This window comes from Strigops habroptila, chromosome 3 (genome assembly GCF_004027225.2).
Source record: "Strigops habroptila isolate Jane chromosome 3, bStrHab1.2.pri, whole genome shotgun sequence".
Lineage (NCBI taxonomy): Eukaryota > Metazoa > Chordata > Aves > Psittaciformes > Psittacidae > Strigops > Strigops habroptila.
This window is the reverse complement of record NC_044279.2, coordinates 76,273,463-76,294,764: the sequence shown is the minus strand read 5'-3', so window position 1 is coordinate 76,294,764 and position 21,302 is coordinate 76,273,463. Positions and strand designations below refer to the sequence as shown.

General features: G+C 51.0%; 1 protein-coding gene across 3 annotated transcripts; it reads left to right on the top strand.

Annotated features, from left to right (window-relative positions):
* The first annotated feature begins 1,781 nt into the window (after nt 1–1,781).
* On the top strand, nt 1,782–19,337 carry CBX6 (chromobox 6). 3 transcript variants are annotated; one of them, XM_030478193.1, is made up of 5 exons: nt 1,782–1,905; nt 2,084–2,127; nt 2,316–2,381; nt 2,574–2,640; nt 10,620–19,337. In XM_030478193.1, exons 1-5 carry the CDS (start codon nt 1,837–1,839, stop codon nt 11,535–11,537), a joined length of 1,164 nt encoding a protein of 387 aa, XP_030334053.1. In that variant the 5' UTR covers nt 1,782–1,836; the 3' UTR covers nt 11,538–19,337. The 3 variants fall into 3 exon arrangements, with proteins under 3 accessions (XP_030334053.1, XP_030334052.1, XP_030334054.1); XM_030478192.1 differs by having other exon boundaries at nt 10,566–19,337; XM_030478194.1 differs by lacking the exons at nt 1,782–1,905; nt 2,084–2,127; nt 2,316–2,381; nt 2,574–2,640 and adding an exon at nt 8,143–8,345 and having other exon boundaries at nt 10,566–19,337.
* The last annotated feature ends 1,965 nt before the right edge of the window (nt 19,338–21,302 follow it).

The window sequence follows — 21,302 nt, the reverse complement described above, 5'->3', positions numbered from 1 at the left end:
GAGCTCAATTATTTGACGCTCAGCTACAAGTGTAAAAGCAGTTGTTCAAACAAAGTGAACAGTAACAACTACACTAATTTAACTGTGGATGGTGCTAATGAACACTTAATGTGCAAAGTTAAAAGCATTTAAAAAAAGTGAAAAGCAAAACGCAATGGGTGTTATTGACTTGTTCTTTTGAAGTCACCTTCAAGCCTATAATGAATTGAGATTATTTTAAAAAGTGGTGCCTGGACAAATGGGGTGGTCCAGAAGGATTTGTCCTGTTCCAGGTGAGAGTCTGGGGTTTTGTTCTTGGTTGGCCTGTGATGGTAAATACCTAAGAAAAGGACCTCTTGCAGCCTGTTCTCAAAACAAGTGGTATGACCTAAAAGCAGAATCATCAGTGAAGTACATTATGGTTCAGTCCCTGACCACAGGAACACCACCTTCTCTGAATCGTTCTCATGTGCTGAACCAGGGTCTGTGTGACTGTCCGTCTGCTGTTTCTGTCAGCCTTCAAAGGAGGACGAGGCAGTGGGGAGCACGTCCCCTCTTGAGTCACTTTTCCTCTGGTCAGAGACCTTGTGGTGGCTGTAACATTTCAACTGCCAAGGTGAAAAAGAACAAACCACTACAACAGATCTTGCCAGAATCACAGGCAGTGAGGAAACCCCTTGTTCTCCTCCCTGCCTTGATCTTGGGACACCCATCACTGCTCGTACTGATAAATATAGGATATTTTCCAGAATACCCTCCTTCTGGAACTTCCAAGCCAGAGGTGGAAAGGGAAGGGGAAGGTGGATGGAGAAAGGGTTAGCAGAGGCCACAGAGGCTGAGAAGGAGCAGCAATAGCAAGGTGCCCTCACCACAGCTCCCCCTTTCTCTGGAGGGTATCATTCTGAAACACACCCCATCCTCACCCCAGAAATGGGGCTAAAGCAGAACATGCTGTTGTGCCATGCCACCTGGTACCTCCAGGTAGCCAGAGGACCACGAGCTCCATGTGAAGACATTTGCAGGGCCGAGAGCTTGCGTTTTGGATCACAGAGAATGAGTTCTGACTGAGGCTTGTTTCTTTCTGCCCTGTTAGCACCTGCAAGGGAGTGTAATGCACACTGCAAATTAAATAGGGTTTTGCAGTGACACTTGGGGCAGGGAACTCTTCTAAGTGACTTAACATTTTTCTATTTATTTGTTAAGGTTTATGTAGCATGCTTGGCCCATTTACCTTGCAGTACCTTATACTGGCTCAGAAATGAGCACACACACATGTGCCAGCCAAAGGGGAAAAATAAAAAGGATTTAAGTGCCTTGACTGCTAGTTTTTGCCTTGGTAGGCACTTTAAGGTGGGTGACGGTGAATCTGCGTGAGCGGGAGAAGGCTGCCGCCATTGTTTTAAGTGAAAAAAAGGACGTGTTTAGGCGGGAAGGGGCTGAGGCGCCACAGCCGCCATGCCGGGGGTCTGCCCGGGCGGGCTGGGCTTCCCCTCCCCTCACTTCCCTTCCCGCGCCCCGATCGCGGCCCGCCGGGGCGGCGGGTCCCCCCACCACAAGGTGGGGGGGGCAATGGCGGAGCCCTCTCCCTCACACCGCCCGCCGCGCTGCCCCTTTAACGGGCGGCGCCTGCGCACGACCCCCTTCCCTTAGCAACCGCCTCGCGGAGCCGGGGAGGGCCGGGGGGGGGGGAGGGTCACGCGCGGCCGCGGCGGGAGGGGGCGCGCGGGCGTGCGCGAGCCGGCGGCGGCACGAGGAGGGCGGGGCGGGAGGCAGGGGGCGGGGCGGCGCGGGCGGGCGGGATTATTATGGGCTGTGGGCGCCGCCGCCGCCGCCGCCGCCGCCGCTGAGAGGAGCAAGATGGAGCTGTCTGCAGTGGGGGAGCGCGTCTTCGCCGCCGAGTCCATCATCAAGCGGCGCATCCGAAAGGTGAGGGGCTCAGCGGCCCCGGCGTGTGCGGGGAGCGGCTGCGGGATACCCCCTGCTTCTCGCTGCAGGGACCCCGCCGCGCCGCTCGCCGGGCCCCCGCCTCACCCCACACGCACGCACACCACCCCCCCCCTCAGCCCCACACCCCCTTCCCTCATCTTCTCTCCGTGTGTTGCAGGGGCGCATCGAGTACCTGGTGAAATGGAAAGGATGGGCCATCAAGTGAGTGCATCCAGATGGGGGGGGCCGCCCGCCCGCGCCGCCTGTGGGGGCCGACCCCGGGGCGGCGGGGCCGGGTCGGGGTGGGATGAGGCGGGAGGGGATGGGATGGCGGGGGGCTCTGTGTAGAGGCTGAGTCGCTAACCCCTTCGCTTGTGTGTGTCCCTACCCTGTTGCCTGTGCCCCGGCAGGTACAGCACCTGGGAACCCGAGGAGAACATCCTGGATTCCCGCCTCATCGCTGCCTTCGAGCAGAAGTGAGTGCTCATCCCCCACCCCAGCTGGGGGCTGCAGCAGGTTTGGTTTGGGTGGGTGATCGGGAGAGGCCGTTCAGCCTCCTCTTTTCCATCCCCCCCCCTTTATTTTTTCCCCCTTTTTTTAAAAAAACCAAACTTGTTTCATGTTTTTGGGAAAAGTTTTAACTTCTTGACAAATTTGACTCCCTCAAGGGAACGAGAGCGTGAGCTGTACGGGCCCAAGAAGAGAGGACCTAAGCCTAAAACTTTTCTGCTGAAGGTAACTCTTATTTAAATAACTTAGGCCTAGCTAAATGCGTCTCAAACCTCACCAGTGTGTGCCCTTGGAAGGGATGGACTTTCAAGTGACTTATGCCGGCTGCCTGGCTCGGGGGACGTGGGGACAACACGATGGGAAAGCGGGTGGAGGGGAGAGCGTGTGTGCGTGCGACGGGTGCCCCAGCAGGACGGTCGGCACATGCGGGTGTGTACGGTGAGGCTGCAATCTCTTTTTCCAGTATCCTCTCCCTCTTTACGGCCTTCTGCTGCCGCAGTGGAGAGCTAGCCAGCCGTGCTCCCTCTTCCTTCGGCAGCCTCTTCCAGCCAGCCTGTGCCCTGCGACTTAGCAGCATGCTGAGCAATTGGGCAGCTGTGGCGGGAATCCCGCTGCCACTTGCGCTCCTCTGGTTGTGTTTCAGGATGTAGGCTCTCTGTGGGAGTTTCATGAAGGGTTCGTGTTTTGATCTGTAAACTACAGGCTTGTTTTGCTCTTTTCTTGGGGGGGAAGGGAGGGAGGAGTGTTTCACCTCTGTGTAGGATAGTGGCTGAAGTTTCCAGTTCCTCTTTGATAGACTCAGCACCTCTGCAAGAAGCTGTTGTAGCATCTCTGCTTGAAGTGAAGAACAAGGAAGGTAGTCCTTAGTGCAGGCCCCCCCCCCCAAATTCTTTATTTTTTTTAATTAAGAAGTGTGGTAGCTGCGTGACTGCTGTGAGAGCTCTGTGAATTTATTAGTTTACGAGCTCCTTGCTTTGCTCTCCTCTTCCCCTTTCCTCTCCAACTGTCTCAATGTCGGATTTCGAATGAATGTAGAAACAACACACCTTTGTATGATTAAGACAGATGAGCGAGTTCATAGCTCCCCTGGTTTTGATCTGGTATAAAGCCCCGGAACAGCCAGGGTGGACCCTGTGGTAAGGCATCGCTATCACTAACTCATCCTATGGCTTTGGGCAAGTCATTTAGCCTTTGTGCATGTTTCCCCATCTGTGAAACAGGTTAATACTTTCCTTTGCCTGGCAGCGGTAGGAGCTTTACTCAAGTCAGTGCAGCACTTTAACTGTATGAGCACCAGAAGGAGCGGCGAGGGGGTAGGGTGTCACCTCTCCTCTGCTTTAAGAGGACATAATGAAGCACGCAGAAGAAATGCAGGAACAGGCATATTCTGATGCCCCAGGAGACTGTGATTATCCTCGGAAAGTCCTTCTGATGGAACTGTCCTTCTCCATCGCCTGTTTTTCTGCTAACAGTTTTCTGTATCTGCAGACTGAAAGCTACAAACATGACTGATAAGTGCTACCTCTTACGCTTTATTCAGAGAAACTGGACTAGTTTGGTTTTCTCTTTCTGGCAGTCATGCATTAAATGAAACCCTTGTGTTTAGGTTTCCAACAATGCAGAGGAACGCTTAAAGGGGAACCACCAGCTTAAAATAGTTCTCTGCTTGAATTAAAAAATACTGGTATTTGTAACACTTGACATGGTTCAGAGTGGTAGAGAAGTGTTTATGCTACGTTTTTAACTTTACTGTGTGTAATCAGTTTCTTTTTGATTCTGAATGTGATACGGCAAAATCTGTTGCCAATTTTTGTCATATAAAAACCCCAAACCAACGTCCAAACTCAAAAATAAAACCCACTCGTTCCTCCTCTTCTCCCCTTGCCCTTTAAAAGAAAACCCTAAACTTGGAACACGAATGATTCAACAGCATCCTTTGAATCACACCCCTGACACGTTCCTGTGGCACATCTTCCTTCTGCCAGCTTCTCAAACACTGCTGAAAACCTGTAGGTTTGCAGCGCTGGCTTGGTACTTTATAGAAGATGGATCGCGACAGGGAGTGAGATGAGCTCTCCTGAAGGCTGATGGCACGTTGTGGGAGAGGCTGGCAGGGCAGCTCTGGGAAATGGAGCTGGTGCACCCGTTTGTGCTCTCTGACTTGCTGGTTTTCTGTGACTTTGCATCCTACCCTAAAAATAACATCCCAGGCCAGGCATCAAGAAGTAACTCTATCTCAGCTAGCCAGCCCTATCTGAACTTGTTTGAGCTCTCTTCAGGCAGACCACTGGCAATGCAGCTGCGGCCAGAAACAGGACAGAGACCAGCAGGATAGTTTGCATCATGTGCATCTCCCGGTCAGTCCTTCTGACCTGCAAAGATGCACATTTGACCTCTGCCACCCTGCAGCACCACTGCTGCTGGGAGAGGAGTGGGATTTGATTCTGCCTCGTGCATCGCTAATGATGCTTTTGGTTGTTTCAGCTGCAGATTCTCTTGCTAGTGAGAATTTCAGAAGCAGGGGAAGAAATTTGATTCTTGCATCCCAGAGGGAGTCTGTGGAGTTGGCAGTTAGAACAATATTCTTTTTGATCTGTTAAGTGAACAGATTAGGCCTGGGTGCAATGATGTTTAAGCAGGAGTCTGACCTAGGGCTGCTTTGGTAGGCTAGTCTGCCCTCGATTCAGTGGCTTGCTAAGACTTTTCAGGTGTACCAGTGCTTAAACTTGGGCTTCCGAGCCTCCAGTAAGGCATTGAAATAAGTGCTCTGATACACCGCTCAGTCCCCTGGCTTGTGAGGGTGATTTAGTTTGCAGTTGGGGCTAGGTTTATCCTAGGATTAGTTCTCGAAAGCTGTGGATAGGCACCCAAGGGGATTTGCAGAAAGCATTCCAGCAGGTTAGTGGCCCACACCTTTGGAGAAGCTTTGAAAGGCTGCATCTTTGGCCACCTGCTGCCTTTGTAAGCTAGGCTCCCGTTGCTGAGAGCTGTGTAACACTTGCCCTTTCCATCAGACTGCAAAGGGAGATTACAGCCCAGGCTTTGTAATATCGCTATCAAGACGGCCAGTGTTGAAAGTGACCCCTGCAAAGTTTTGGGCAGGAAATGGGTCTTTATCCTCTGCATACTAGGAGCAAACTTTCCCACAGCTGAGATGAAGCTTGGCAGGAGGTTGTAATTCTGGGAGGTTGCTCGTATGTTACAAGCTTTGTGCTGAGCATGTGGGAAGTGGAGTCCTTGGTCTGAAATGGGCAGCTCTGTAAGGCTCTTACCTTACTGCTTAGGTGTCTGGCTGAAGTCATTCTTGAGGATAGGCTCTTCAGCTGCAGGTCAGAGTGGAAGCTGGTGTGAGGTTAGGAAGAGTCATAGCATGTGCTATACTGATCTTCCTCTTTTCCCCTGCTCAGTTTGCTCTTTTTATGTTGCTTTTCCCTCGGCACTCCACTATGTGGAATGCAAAACTTGCCAACTAATCTAATAAAGTCTAACAAGTGCTCTGCAAGCTCTGTGAGTGGCTAGCAAAGGCCCCTACTTGGGATGGCTGTAAATACTAAGGTGAAAAGACTGGAGAAGGTTAATGGACAGGGAGAAGTAAAGGAGAACCCTAGTGGGAGGGAGGGAAGAAAGGGCCAAGCAGCATGGTGTTCTGTCGCTTTGCCCTTCCTTGAACTCTAAAGTTGGAGTTGGGTTTCTTTTGATCTCTTCCCTGTTCGTAAATTATCCCCAAGCGGTTTGAAAACAGACCGTTCCCCTTTGTAGTATTTTGTTCCCTATCCAGTAGGGAAACTTTAGTTTATGGCAGTGTTGCTTGGGAGAACTGTGCTATGAACTGGCTTGCTGTTGCCTTCTCACTTGGAAGACTGCAGAAGAAAGGGGGTGATAAAAAGGCAGAATGGCAGCCAAAAAGGGGAAAGAGGAGCTTTTGCGAATGCCATTTGGAGCAAGGACTGTGGGAATGTAGGTGGAGAATAAAGGACAAAGCAGAACCAGTAATTTATGAGAGAGTAGTGCTACTATGGTGCAGCAGCACTACTGGAAACGGCTTGATTTTGAAATAATTATCTAGAAATCCATTGCCTTAAAAGGATTTTTTGTCTTGTTTCTTTCTCCTTCCAAATTGCAGAGATTTTGATACAATTCAGGTAACAGAGGCTTTTCTAAGCACGTGTCCGTGTACGTGCTTGTGTGCCTCAGTGCGTTAAGGGAATGAATGAACAAATATGCTTGCTGGGCCTCAAGGGACACTTATTCAGAAATAGTATGGAACGGGGGAGATATACCAGTTCCCAGGGGCAAAGAGGGAGAGCTGTACAGGCTAAATAAAGGTGATACGTATCCCAAAAGGGAAGAGAGGGCAGGGAAGCAATCCTAGCAATTGGCTTGCTCTTATGACGGAGCACTGCAGCAAGCCTCCAGAAGCTGCATCCTGATGTAGGCTGAGCTGTAAGCAGAGAGTGAATTACTTTGTATACATGCTGAGTACTTCTCCAGCAGTGAGCAAATCCTGAAGGTGAAAGCCGCAAAGCCCAGAGAGGTAGTTTCCATTTGGAAAACTTCTGAGTTAAGTAGCAAACTGTGGTGAAAGAGCTGAAAGGATTAAATAGGTTTGTTTTTCAAAGACCTTATGCACATATGGCTTGTGAGTGTGATGGAATAATAGATCTGTAGCAGGGAAAAGTGTGTTTCCAACAGATTAAACTGAATGCTGAGTCTTCTCCAAACCAGAGGTAGCAAGTTATTTAGTGTGAAGTTGGAAGTGGGAGAAGGAGAGCCCAGAAAATGTGCTGTCTTCTTCAGGGAAGAGATCTGAGCTTGTATAGTTGATGCCTGAATAAACCTGATCCTGTGGTAGGAATACTGAGCTTCGCAAGTGAGAGGGCTGTGGGGGCTGGTCTTAGATAAAGCATCTGATACTATTTTTCTTGAAACCTTACCTGGAAAAACAAGCTCAAGCTAAGCTGAATATTTGCATATTGCTCTTTGGAACTTGCACTGAAGCTGGTCACTGGGGGATAGCGGTGTTGCTCCAGGGGAGAACTGTTGAGTGCCGGCTTACCCTCTCTCAGTCATCTGGCTAAAGAGATTGATGCTAGACGTAGTCTACCTGGAGACTACTGAAACTGGAATTTAATAAATGCAGGCAGCTGAAATACAAATTAGAAACAGCTTCAGCTTTGAGGAGATAACTGGAAACACAGATACATAGCAAGTAAGGGAGACGTAGTGGTTCTGGCACACTAGAAAAACCCTAGCAGGGCTCTGTGCTAGCTGCTGTGTAAGCACAACACCCAAGACAGGTGTCTCTGTCAAAACAGGGCAGGAGCTGATAAATCTGCGCAGGCTGGGAAAGTAAAAATCAGCAGGACTATGGAAGTGGCTGGGCGATGACCGTCCCAGCATTATCGCTTTTCATTCAACGTGTTTGATGGGAACCTGTGCTGAGGAATTTTGGGATGTATAAGGCAACTGTGGGTGTTTGTTACTGCTTCTCCCAGGCTTGGGGGAGGCTGCCTCCTTTCTCACATGGGTGATGGAAGGCAGTGCTGTGGGCAAGGCAGCGATTAGACTCAACTCGGAGCAGCGTGGCACAGAGGGGGCAGAACTCCTCACTCCGACGTGTGATTTCAGGGAAGGGAATTAATCAAGATATGTGGTGGTGGTGGCAAGAAGGGCCCTGAAAGATGCCTGTGTCTACCTGCTGAAGCTGTGGACCAGGGATTTTTTTATTGACACATCTGTCCTTCAGTACCCTCTGCCTGACTTCCCTGTCCTGCATTTTGGACTGGGACATTGTGTTGCACTTCCTTTCAGTTGAGCAGTGGTAAACTGGTGAGAAGCCCAAAGCACAAGAGAAGCAATGCTAGAAGGGCTGGGCTGTGATGGGCAAGGAGTGGAAAGGAAGACTGAAGTTGTTAATCCAGGCTGTGCTGGTATGTAATGTCAGAAAGCAAACTGTAGCTTAGCCTGGTGTCTGCCATCTGCTTCAGAGGGACCTGCAAAGAGAGGAGGAAGCACAGCCCTAGATGTGCATCTCTCTGTGCCAGTGACCTCCTCATGGGATCTCTGGGGTCTCTAAACTGTGGAGCATTGGGATGGGTATAGTTGATACATGGTGCAGGGAGTTCGTCTGGTGCTGCGGCTGTGCTCCAGCATTTAGGACATCTGGGACAAGAACTGTGTCTAACTATTAATTTTCTGAACAGTTTTGGACATGGAATAACGTGTGAGGCTGAGCAAAGGGAAACTAGCTGGAAACTGGGATGCTTCGTGCTACAGCAGGATGTGCTGGGGTTTGTCTGCCCTGGGGACACTTCCCTCTAGCTAGGTGAAACAGCATCCTGTACAGCCCAGGGTTAATGTGGAGAGCACCTGTGCCTGCTTTGGCAATGTGTTAGTCATCCCTGTTTCTTTGTCAGTCAGCTGATAAAAAGTCTAGAGCACCTGGTTCAAATGAGCCTTCAGTCTGCATTTTCACATACAGCTGAGGAAGGAAGCCTCATCTTTGCAGTCCTTTTAAAGACAGGATGCAAATAGTACTGAAGGGCATGATCGTCCAGCATTGCCAGGGAGGAACAAAATGTCTTCACGTCTTGTTTTCTGCTCGCTCAGGATCTTCTGTGGTTCCCATGGGGATTTCAGTGGGAGAAGAGGGGCACTGGGTGACAGCAAAGCTCTGGGGATGGCTAGGGCTTTGAGCTTATTGTGCAAGAGCTGGCCTGGGCCCCTCGCTTAGATCTGTTAGATCCCTGCCTTTACACGCACATTTTTTTTCCCCAGGCGTTTCTCTGGTGGGAGGCACAGGCTGCAGGGTGACAAAGGAGATGGTGTTGGAGCGCTTAAGCTCCTAGCTGGCAAGAAGCCATCTCGATCTTAGCGTGTGCTAGGGGGCAACGGGATGGAAAAGTTGGGGAAGAAAAGCAGCTGTCGTCTATAGCACTGCAGTTCTTACCGTGCCCACGAGGTGGGGGAAGCTGCTCACTACATGGGCAAGCGGAGGGGGCTGGCTGTCCCCTCCAGGCCTGAGTGACTTCTTCTCAGCAGTGGTCACAGGCAGGAATAAGGAAGGGGATGGTTTGGGCAAGGAGCGGGGTGCAGGTGGGAGGCTGAGCTCTTGAGCAACTATGCTCTGACAAGGTGTGATGTAAGAACATGCTCTGGGTTTCCATGCCCACAGGGTCTTCAGGTGGTACTGCCTCAGCTTACCAATGAAACTGTTGTTTCTGCTGCGAGAAAACGTTCCTGTCTGGTGCCTGAATCGGGGCAGGTTTTGGCACTATCTCCAAGCACCAGAATTGCTTACAAGTCTTGTTCCCCTGCTCTGGCTCTTGAGGAGGACAGGCACCGAGCAGTTGAACCGGTGCTGTTCCTGCTCTGGTTTATTAGTAGGTTTCAAAAGACTGTGGTGTTCAAAAGGACAAGGTAGTCTCTTTGGAGATGCAGTTAAACTTGACTTTAATTCTAGCTGCTTGGCTTTAAACACTGTCTGTACCTTGCTCCCACAGGAGGGTGAGGATAAACACTTACATATGATCTCTAGTTAAAATTAAGCTTCAGGTCTCTGCTTTTCTTGTGTTTAGCTAAGACAGCTCTGTCAGACCACCCTCACCTGCCTCCATCTGTGCTTCTCAAGGCCCCTGTCTGCCATGCTTTGCAGAGTAGATGAGTCTGGTTGTGGAAGGGGAAGAGCAAACTGGATGCATTACTCTTCCTTTCCCCCTTGTCCTGTGCTCATTTCATAGAGGACCTGATACGGTCCCCTGTCTTGGGACTAGTATGTAATTTTGGATGGCTGACAGTGAAGGGTTGTGCACGTTGGCTGATGGTGGCTGAGGAGGACCTTGGAAACCATTAACTATAACCCTGAAACACAGCTGAAGGGTGGCATTTTCCTCCTGTGGAAAACACGTGTCAACAGGGACACAGCCTAGGGAGAAACGAGCTACTTGAAAAGGGTTTACAGTGCCTCCCGCTTGTATGGGGGCTGCGCCATAGCCATCAATAGTCCAGACAGATGTATGTGATCTTGTCATTAATGTGGGTATAAATGCGGCACGGCATTGCTGAGGTGAGAAATATCTGATTTGAGACTTGGCTGCTCCTAAGGCTGCCTCTCTGACCCTGTTTTGTTTTGTCTCTCCCCACCACCGCAGGCTCGGGCCCAAGCGGAGGCCCTCCACATTGGGGATGTACACTTTTCTGTCAAGCCTGGTTCTAGCACCTCCTCTCCCAAGCTCCACTCCAGCGCCGCAGTGCACCGGCTCAAGAAAGACATCCGGCGATGCCACCGCATGTCCCGGCGTCCCCTGCCCCGTCCAGACCCCCAGAACGGCGGGAGCATGGCCGGGGGGGCCGGCATCCGTCCTCCCGTCTCGCCCTTCTCGGAGACCGTCCGCATCATCAACCGCAAGGTGAAACCCCGCGAGCCCAAGCGCAGCCGCATCATCCTCAACCTCAAAGTCATTGACAAAGGTGGGAAACCAGCCAACGGTGCCGGGGGCCTGGCTCGGCCCAAGATCCCCTCCCGAAACCGCGTCATTGGCAAGAGCAAAAAGTTCAGCGAGAGCGTTCTCCGCACCCAGATCCGCCACATGAAGTTCGGCTCCTTTTCACTCTACAATAAGCCGTCCACTGCGCCTGCCCCCTCTCTGGAGGGCAAAGGGGAGGCTGAAAGCTCCCAGGCGGCCTCCTGTGGGCTCATTATGGGCTCCACCCCCTATGATGCCCCCAGCTCCAGCTCCTCCGGCTGCCCGTCGCCAGCCCCCCACTCCTCCTCTGACCCAGATGATTCCCCTCCGAAGCTGCTTCCCGAGACCCTCAGCCCAGCCATTCCCGACTGGCGCGAGTCAGAGGTCCTTGACCTCTCGATCCCACCTGAGTCAGCTGCCACCAGCAAGCATTCTCCCCCAGGAGCCTGCAGTGGGGGGCAGACACCCTCCTTATCCCTCTCTTCTTCTGACCCGGAGCAGGAAGCCAGCGACTGGCGTCCCGAGATGTCCCCTTGCTCTAATGTGGTGGTCACGGATGTCACCAGCAACCTCCTCACTGTCACCATCAAGGAGTTCTGCAACGCGGAGGATTTTGAGAAGGTGGCGGCGGGTGGCGGTGGAGGAGGCAGCAAGTGAGCAGCCGGGTCCCCCCACTCCAGCCGTGTGGGGGGAGCTCTACTGCGAGAAGTCGTGGTGCGAATGGCTGTCCTTAGTTCTCTCCTTCTCCCCTTGGCTGTCCCTCTGCCCTCACTGCCACCCTTCCTCCTCCTTTCCCCCTGCCCACTCCCTCTTGCCTGGAGGCTGGAGCGTGTCAGTGGCGAGGAGTTGGGGGCACCCACTGTTCCTGGGTGTCGCTGCTGCTGGGAGGAAGCAGGGAGGGTCGTCGTGGGGCTGGGGAGTGGTTGTTTGTCATTGAATGTGGTGTTGTCCAACGGGCAGTGGAGCCTTTGGGGATGAGGGATGGGTGAGCGTGTGTTTGTGTGCCTGTGGGGGTGGTGGGGAAGGTGCTCTACCTCCTCCTTCCCCTTCCATCACTGACGAAAACTGAAGAGGAGCTCCAGACCCTTGAGGGGAGGATATAAGAGGATTAGAACCTTTGCCCATGCCTCCCAAGCCTTTTCCCATAATGTGCATGCAGTCTCTTCCATTCCTATGTGTCCCCTTGCCATGACGCTGATCCTGTCATCCTTCCCCCTCTTGGTCTGCGGTCTGCATCTGCCCTCTCGTCTGCTGTCCTCATGGCAGTTCCTGATCCAGATGCCCCCAGAGCGAGAGGAAGAGGGGCAGGTGAAGCGCCATGCCTGGAAGGTGCTTGAGACAAGGCTGGGGTGGTGGGGGTGCCCCATGCAGCATACACCCCATATTGGCTTCCCCTTTCCTGTGACTATTGGTGCTACCTTGGCAGTTGTATGGGCACTTCCGGATGCCCTGGTCCCTCCTCTTCATCTTCCAACTTGCTTAGCTCTGCAGGGGGAAGGGAAGAAAAGGGGAGTCTGATTCTGGCTCAGATCTTCCTCCTGGTGTTCATCACTTGCACTTGCTTGGGGGAGAGGGCATGAAATGTCCTTCCCCAGCCTTTCCGTGGTGGAAGTGGGGGTGGGCCGTGCACCCATCCTTCAGTTTGGGGGAAGATACACCAACAGTGTGATGCTACCCCAGCTGGGAGAGACTGGTCTTCCTCCTTACACGTAAGCTTCCCCCCAGCTCCTTTGGAAGGAAGGAGGGATGGATGCTAAGGCAGGTTGTTTACTCTTCCTTCTTCCTTTCATCTGCTCTTCCTTCCCTGTGGTGGATGGCCTGGAAGAGGGTTCCCCTCTCTCTTTTCAAGCATCTGAAACAGCCCTTACAACTGTCAACCAAAGGTGCTAATAAGAAATAACTCACATTGTATGCATGTGCGCTGGATCTCTTCCCCCAGAGCTGTGAACTGATCTAGAAATTCCTTCTCTTCGCCCCAGCAAGTAGGAGAGAGCAAGACCATAAGCTTACTCTTCCCCTGACCACCTTTGTTCACATCCAGAATAAGCTCTCTTTTGCCTACCGTTTCTGACTTGCTCTGTTTCTGTGTGGGTCCTAAACTTCACGGCAAGATGCCATTCCTGTGCTCTCCCTTCTGCCCCTACTTGCACAGGACTCAGCCTGTAGGGGCAAGGGAAAGAGGTGCTGATCAATTGGTGGGAGAGCCTCACCCTCTGAGCCCTGTCCCTGGTATTCAGGAAGGGGCAGAGGGGTGTCACTTCTACATAACATGCTGCAGAGGTGAAAAGGGTGGAAAAACTTCCCTGTGCCAGGGCTCACCTACTTACAGATCTGCCCTGGGTGGGTGAACATGAGTGGAATTAGCCCCTCTGGTGCTTCCACACAAGGATGCTCGTGAGCTGCTGGCTCTGAGCAGTGCTCTTGTGTGGAGTAGTGATTTTGTGGTTGCAGTGGTCTGAGGATAGAAGGGAGGCAGTCTGTGGGAGAGAGGTAATATGTGTTTGCCCAAGAGGCGGCGTTGGGGTGGTAGAGGGACAGACCAGCTTCTGACCTTAATTTGGGGCTTCTGTGCCCAGAGGTTGTCTTTTCCTTGCCTCCAGCGCCTGGGTTGGTGTAATGCTGCCCTCCCCACAGGCTCCTCCTGCCTTGTGGCCAGTGGCATTCAAAGCCATGGGGCAGGGTGAATTCACATCACTTGCGGTTGGGTGTCTGCGCAGACAGTCCGAGGGGGATTCCAGGTGCTGTTAGCACCACCCTTTGCACACCTCTTTCTTTTTCTTTCCTTGGTTAAAGAGCTCAGTAGACTCTTTTGGGATGCAGTTGCATTCACAGTTGAAGCTAGGGGCAGGGAGAAAGACTTCCCTGATCCATTCATCAAGCTAAGGCTTCCTATAACTTGTTGGACTTGTGTGCGTGTCTGTATTAATACCTGCCTGTATTTTTCGTGTTTTGATTTTTTTTTTTTTTTGCATCTTTCCTGTGCCTGGCACACCCGGGGATCCCTTATTTTAGCATAGCCTATCCATTTGACTGCAGCCTCAAAGATGAGCAGTTTGTAGGCATAGGAAAAGCTAGGAAAATAAAGCTAGGGAAATAGCGAGGAGATTCTTCTCTCTTTCCCCCCCTTCCCCTTCTCAACAAGAACTATTCTGCGGCTGTGAGATAAGAGGAGCTTCTTTGTGGGGTGGATGCAAACTGGCCAGTCACTTTAGGTTGTTGAGTTGCTGTTTGGTGTGTATGTGGTGATGTGTTTTGTTTCGTGGTATTGAGGTTCTGGAAAAAAAAAAGAAGCATTTAAGTGGGAGATAAAAGGGAACTTTAATAGGAAACTCTTGATGTGTTTTGGCCAAGATGTGTTTGCTTGGCAGAGTTCTTTTCCCCAGTGTCTCTTGTATGGTGTTCGTTGGGGGCAGGGGACAGGAATTGTTTAATCGAAGGGGTTTTGCCTTTCTCCAGAGTGACAAGCAAGGGGACTGTCTGTGCAGAGCAAAACAGTGGGTCATTGTAGGGATACTCCGTGAGGACCTTCTTCCTGTGGTGAGGAGATGAGGGGACTTGTTGTAGCAGAGGAACCTGTGCAGTAGATCCTCTTTGTGGAGGAAGAAAGGAGTATGATCCGGCTTGCAGACACAGCTCAACTGCTTGTGTGACAAATATCTCCCTGGGTGAGTCACCAGGTGGGGACCAAACCCTGAACCTCTGGATCCAAAATGAGGATCCCGTGCTGGTTTGAGTTAGAAGCTTGCTAACTTGAACACACAGCAGCCTCGAGTTCCCTCAGGTGGATGAGCCACTTGAGGCTGACTAACCTACCTTCGTATTCACGTGGGTTGCACTCCTCCTTCTGAATTTTTGCCCTTGCTCCTTAACAGAGATGGGAAAGAAGATCCATCCATGCCTTTTAAAAAGGGCATGGGATTGAGGGAGGAGTTTATTTGAAAGTATCCCCTTCCCTTCCCCATAACCCCTAGGAAAACAAAAAACAGGGAAATATTCTCTGTGTCTGTGCCATGTTTGTTCTCTTGTTGTCGTGTTTTTAGAGGAGATTTTATGATGGAGTGGAAAAAGTGAAATGATTAGTTTTGCATAAAAAAAGAAAAGTTTAAAAAAAATTTCTACAGGGAGAGAGCGAGAGAGAGTTTAAAAATGATTAATAAATGCAGTGATTGCACAAACTGTAGTGGTAATAGAGATGGTCCTTAGAGAAAAGAGTATTTTGTAGTATCGAAGCATGTGTGTCTGGGATGGTGTTTGGCTTGCTTGAACTGGAGGGAAAGGCATTCTGGGACTAAGCAGCGATCTCTGAGCTGAAAAGGCAAGTTGCATGTTGGAGGAACCCTGTCTACAAACCCTTCCCGTCCTTGCCTCCCAAGTGTTGGAGTGAGTTCCCTTCCCTCCCATACCTCTCCTGTGAGCTAAGGTAGAGTCTCCGAGTGGTTTTCTGGCCGAGTGGCCCTCAGAAATGGCCGGTTGCGTTCTGCCAGAACGTGGATCGGGCCACCAACATGGAAACAGTTGACTTACTTTGCATGCACAGCAAGCTGCTAAGATTTGGGGTTGTCATGTACCTTTCCTGCCAACTCACTGTCTCTCTTCTCTTTTTCCCTCCCCCATATCCAAGCAAGATTAACCATGATGGGCTTATCTCCTGGGAAGCAGATATGCTTCCCCTCCGTAGGGTCTCTTAGCTTCTTCCAGCATCGGGTGGGGAGTGGCATTTTTCCATATCGGATTCACCACATCAGGACAGAGAACCGAATCCCATCTATGTGTAGTCCAGCATCCCAACTCAGAGTGTCCAGATCTTCAGAGGTAGACGAGAGATCTGCCTTGTGTGCTCTGAAGGTGCTTCCGAGTGAGGTGTCCCCTCTTTTTGAGGCCAGCAAATGCTGGAGGCTTTGGGATGGGGAGAGGAACACCTTGACGGGACTGTGTTCAAGTAAGGGCTGTTGTCTTCTGCTCTGGCTTCCTGCAGAGTGGCAGGGAAGAGTTGCCTGAACATTCATTCAAAGCTTCCCCATTCATGATACCTCTGCTGGGTGTTCATCCTGTGCATGGGAATGACTGCAGGGAAGAGGGAAGCTACCAGACATTGGTGTCTGAACAGAACATAGCAGGCAAGGGATGCTAGGACAGCTTTTCTTGTCTGGACTTCTCTGGTGCCCTTGGCTTTGCAGTGGCAGGTGATGGACGTCTCGATGCCTCTCACAGCCTGGGCTGCTCTTGGGAACTTCCTTTCCTCTCTCTGCCCATCGGGCTCTGTCAGTGCTTCCCACAGCCTTCAGCTTGGAGCGGCAGCCTCCTGTCTAATGTTCTCTTTGTCTCCTCGTTGAGCAGAGCAGGACTGGGGAGGTGTGAAGCTAATGAGGTGCAAGCTCCTTTTGGGATGGAAAACAGAGAAATAGCGTGGTGAGCCACTGCTTGATTTCTGTTTTCAAAAGAGAAAGGGAGCATTTCTCTCCATCTCCCCTTACTGAAGTTCCCAGGGTAATTTTATGATATAAAGAAAAAACAACAAGAAAAAAAAGGAACCCTTTACAATCCTGCTTTTTACCAGGTGGGAGCTGTCTCTGAGCTGAGTCTTCCTAGGGATTTCACTCCCTTTCCCAGCTCCTCTTTGTAGAGGAGGTTTTTGCAGCTCCCAGTGTTTGGAGATGATCGCTTTTCTAGGGACCTCCTGGCAGAAAGAGGTTGCCGTGCTGAAGGATGGTGTCCCGAGACCCCCACGCTTATGCACACCACAGGTTGTGGCATCAGTGGGGCTGCTCAGGAGCAGGCCCTTCTTCCCAGGGAGGTGTAACAAACCTGGAGTGCGTGTCTGGCTAAGTGCTTATTTCCCCCCTCGCCTCCTTCCCCACTTTCCAAGACCTATTCCTCCTTGCCTGGTGCATCTTTTTACTCCAATGTCGCTTGCTTTTGCTGCATTTTTCAATTGCCCATAATCGTGCAAGAGCTGGGATCTTATTTACTTTTTATATATAAATATAGAAATATAAAAGAAACCCTGTCCTCTTCCCTCCCCGTCTCACCCACCACCCTGTGCGCAGCCTCCCCAATCTCTGCTCTGAAGGTGGTGTGCTGTAGAGGGTTAATTTGGGGCCAGGGATTCGGTGCCTCCTGGGTTCTGTTCCTTCTTGGGTTGCCGTGGCCTTTCTGCCAGCTGTGTCACTGCCCTGTGCCTCCGTCTCCCTGGTGCAAAGGGCTGGGGGTTTGAAGGGGACCATCCTGCTGAGGGTGCTGGCAGCCCGACTCCTGTGGCATTGGCATGGAACCGGAGCAGTGCCGAGTATTGCTTCAGAAATTCCCCTCTCCCTGTCTGTGCTTCCTTCCCCAGGTAACTCCAGGAAGTATCTTCACTTCATTGATGCTTTGGGGTTGAGCAAAAAAGTGGCTTTATTTTCTTTTCTTACTTCTATTTTCTAGGTCCCTCCCCAGAGTGCAATGTCTATGGCTTCTTTTTGGGGGTGTAGATGGGAGGAGATGTTGGAGTCTATCTCCGTCCTCACCTTTGCCCTTCCGTCTTCTACTTCTCTCCCCTTCTGTTGCTGCCCTGTGTCAGGCTGGTGGGGTTTGTGCCCTTGTCTGTGTAGGGTCAGCAGTGTTGGCACCAGCAGCTTCACATGTGTTCTGTGTGGTGCATCTGAGGTGCCCTGTGTCGCACCTGCCTTGCTTGTAAGGATGTCACAGGGCCCTGAGTTCTTCTTTCTCCCTTTAAATTTCTCCTCCTGGGAGTGAAGGGAGGTGTTGTCAGTTTGCCCTCCCCATGGTGGTGGGCTGCCTCTGGCAGTTCTTTTTTTCTCTTCCAGCTTCTCTGTGGTGGGAAACAAAATGTCTCCAGGACTGTGCGAAAGCACAGTCATTGGGGTGAGAATTCCCCTGCCTCAGGTTAGTGCTGTGCTTTGAGCCCTCTCCCTCCAGGCACCCATCTGAGTGTGCTCGCAGAGGCTGCGCTGGGTATGGAGGAGTGGGGATGCCCCCTGCGCTCCCAGGCTGAGCAGAGCAGGGAAATGGACAGAAAGCAACGTGCTGCAGCGTAGGGAAGAAGTAAGGTGACGGAAGAGCTGCTGGATGCAGTCAGGGTGATGCCAGCTTCAGCAGCAGCTCAGAAAACATTATCTGGCAGGAGGGAAGGGGCATCGTGGGGACAAGCAGCTGAAGTGTTAATTCCCACCACAAGGCCCTGGTTCTTGACTTCCTTTCTTGTTCAGCTGAGCACTTTGAGCTCGTGCTAAACTGCAGGAGCATGGCTAGGTGTATCAAAGCACTTTGTGGGGCTTTGGGGCCTTGTAGGGCTGCATGTTCCTGAGCAGCTCCCTGGCTGCACCCTGTTCTCCAGGGCTGCTGAAGGTTTCCCTCTGGGCAGAGCAGCAGGTAGGTGCTCTTTAGCTGTCCTGGAGGGACCCTGCTGCTTCCAGCCCCCTAGCTGCAAAGGGGGACATCATCTTAGGTCAAGTTCTCAAACAGAACAACCACAAAAAATAATACTCTTTAAGATAACTTTTTTCCTCTAGGAAAAAAGTTGTCGTGCCTGCGCCTCCCCTCAGCTAATGAACTTGGTGTGCTGTCCTCCCCTCCTCTCCTCTCCCTGCTGGTAAGCCTTGTGTGCTCCTTAAGAATAGAGGACTCTCTATTTTGGGATTATGTTTTTGTTCCCGTTTGTTTTCTTTTTGCATAGAAAGTTGTCCGCTGGTGGTGGAGGATAGGGGCCTGCCTCATCTGTTCCTTCCTTTCACCTTCCCCAGTGCCAAGCTTAGGCTTAAATCCTGCAGATTCCTGCAAATTCTGAACCTGAAGCAGGCGATTTACCCCACCGAGCTCTGTGGTACTTGGGTGCTTCAGGTTCTGCTTGCGCTTGAGTTTTGGCAGCATCAGAGCCTTACCCTTTCTCTTAGAGAAGGTCAGACCTAACTCCTGGAGTGCTCATGGTTCTGGTGCGACCCATTTGTCTCTTATTTCCCCTCACTTGGCATACAGAGTGAAGGTGGTAAATTTTTTTTTTTTTAATTTAAAATAAACCTAAATATGTATCTTGTAATTTTTTTTTTTTAATTTTTAAAAAAATGCATTTAAGGATTGTGCACGGATGAATTTTATATCTATATTTTTTTTTTTTGTCTTGCAGTTTTCATTTTAAATATAGTGTTTGTTCAGGTTTTTGGTTTTGGTTTTTTGTTTGTTGTTTTTAATCCAGTTCCCAGCTGGCTAAACTCTGTCTAGAGCGGATGGGTGGGAGGCAAAGCCACTGGAGGGGTGATCGGATCACCCCTTCCCCTGGCGCTTCCCACAAGAAAATGGTTTGCTCCAGGTTTGGGGGTGGGGGTTGTGCTAATTACTCTTGTATTCTTGTACATTTTGTTCTTTCTGCTGCTCTTGAATATTGTATCAATGCCAGAAATGGGGAGATAAAAATTAAAAACAAAAAAAATTAACTCCCAATAAATTGTTACATTCCAAAAACTGTCATCTTTGCTTCCTCTGGAGGGCTGTGACCTGCTCTGGGTGTAAGAAGGGGCCTGTGGAGCTGGTAGCTGGGATACTGAAACACTTAATACCTTCTTGAGTGGTGTCACATCTAGTTGGTGACTGGTCACTAGTGGTGTCCCTCAGGGCTCGGTATTAGGGCCAGTGTTGTTTAATAACTTTATTGATGATCTGGAGGAGAGGATCGAGTGCACCCTCAGTATATTTGCAGATGACACTAAGTTGGGTGGGAGTGCTGATCTGCTGGAGGAGAGGAAGGTTCTGCATAGGGATCTGGACAGGATAGGTCAATAGGTTATGCTCATTAGTATGAGATTCAACAAGGCTCAGGTGTGCTTGGACCACAACAACCCCATGCAGTGCTACAGGCTTGGGAAAGAGTGGCTGGAAACTGCACATGGAAAAGGACCTGGGGTGCTGATTGATGGAGCTGAGCATGAGCAGCTTGTGCCCAGGCAGCCAAGAATGCCAACAGCATCCTGGCCTGGATGGGGGGGGAGAGTTCCTGCTCTGTTAGCCAAAGCTGCAGTATCAGCACCAGTGTGGCAGCAGGGCCAGGGCAGTGATCATCCCCCTGTACTGGGCACTGGGGAGGCTGCACCTCGAATCCTGCGTTCAGTTCTGGGCCCCTCACTACAAGAGAGACATTGAGGTGCTGGAGTGGGGCCAGAGAAGGGCAATGGAGCTGGTGAAGGGTCTGGAGCACAAGTGTGATGAGGAACGACTGAGGGAACTGGGAGGGTTTAGTCTGGAGAAGTGAAGGCTCAGGGGGTACCTTATCCCTCTACAACTACCTGAAAGGAGGATGGAGTGAGGTGGGGTCGGTCTCTTCTCCCAAGTAACAAGTGACGGGGCAAGAGGAAACAGCCTCAAGCAGTGCCAGGGGAAGTTTAGACTGGGTATTAGGAAAAATCTCTTCCCCCAAAGAGTGCTCAGGCATTGGAACAGGCTGCCCAGAGAATGGTGGCATCACTGTCCCTGGAAGTGTTCACAACCTGTGTAGATGAGGCCCTCAATGACATGGTTTAGTGGTGGCCTTGGCAGCGCTGGGGAATGGTTGGTCTTCATGATCTTAAATCTGGTTGATTCTGTGATTCTCAAGCACTGTGGGACTGTTCTGATTTGGGACTTCAGACTTCTCTGCACACAGAGCTCTAACAAAGCACAAGGGAGATTTCTGTAATGCTGAGGGAAGAGGAAGCTCTTTGGGAAGGCCAAACTGTAGCAAGCAGAACCTGAACACGCTCCTCCAAAGTGCTTTGGAGAACCTCCAAAGGGCTTTGGAGAACCTACCATGTGTCTCCTGCACCTTTTCTTGTAAAAATGAAATTAGATCTGAGCACAGCCTAGCACTCAGTAGCTGAAAAATGCTTTAGGCTTTTCCCAACTCCAAAATATGTGCCTAAGTGCACTTTATTGTCTACTAACCTAAGAAATATTAATGAGTGTGATTAATGTGTGTAATTAAAGCCCCAGATTTGCTCCGTTAGTCTCTAGTCCGTAGAAGCTCTATAAAAAGATTACAGCAAAATTTGTGGTGGGGAAGGGCGGCTGTTGTGAGATGTGATGGAGAAAGCAGAAGGGTTTGGGCTGAAGAGGTGATTCTCGAGTGGGGGACAAGAGTGGGAAGTCAGTACTTCTAGGAGCTGGGAAAGGGTAGTCACCATCGAGCTGGCTCTGACCAGACCACCTTCAGGACTGCCCTTTGCATTGTGACCTGGGTCTTACCGGGAGGGGGAGAGATTGGGCTGAGGTGGGGCCTCCTGGGGGAGAGTTCCTGCTCTGTTAGCCAAAGCTGCAGGTGTGTGGAGATGCCTCTCCAGTGTCTGAGGCTTGGAAAGCCACAGGAGAGCCCTCTCCTGTGGTGACATGTCTTGGCTGGCCAGGAGCGGGGAGCACTGCCCACCAAAGCTGAGCACAGCCAAGGTGTTGTGCTATTCA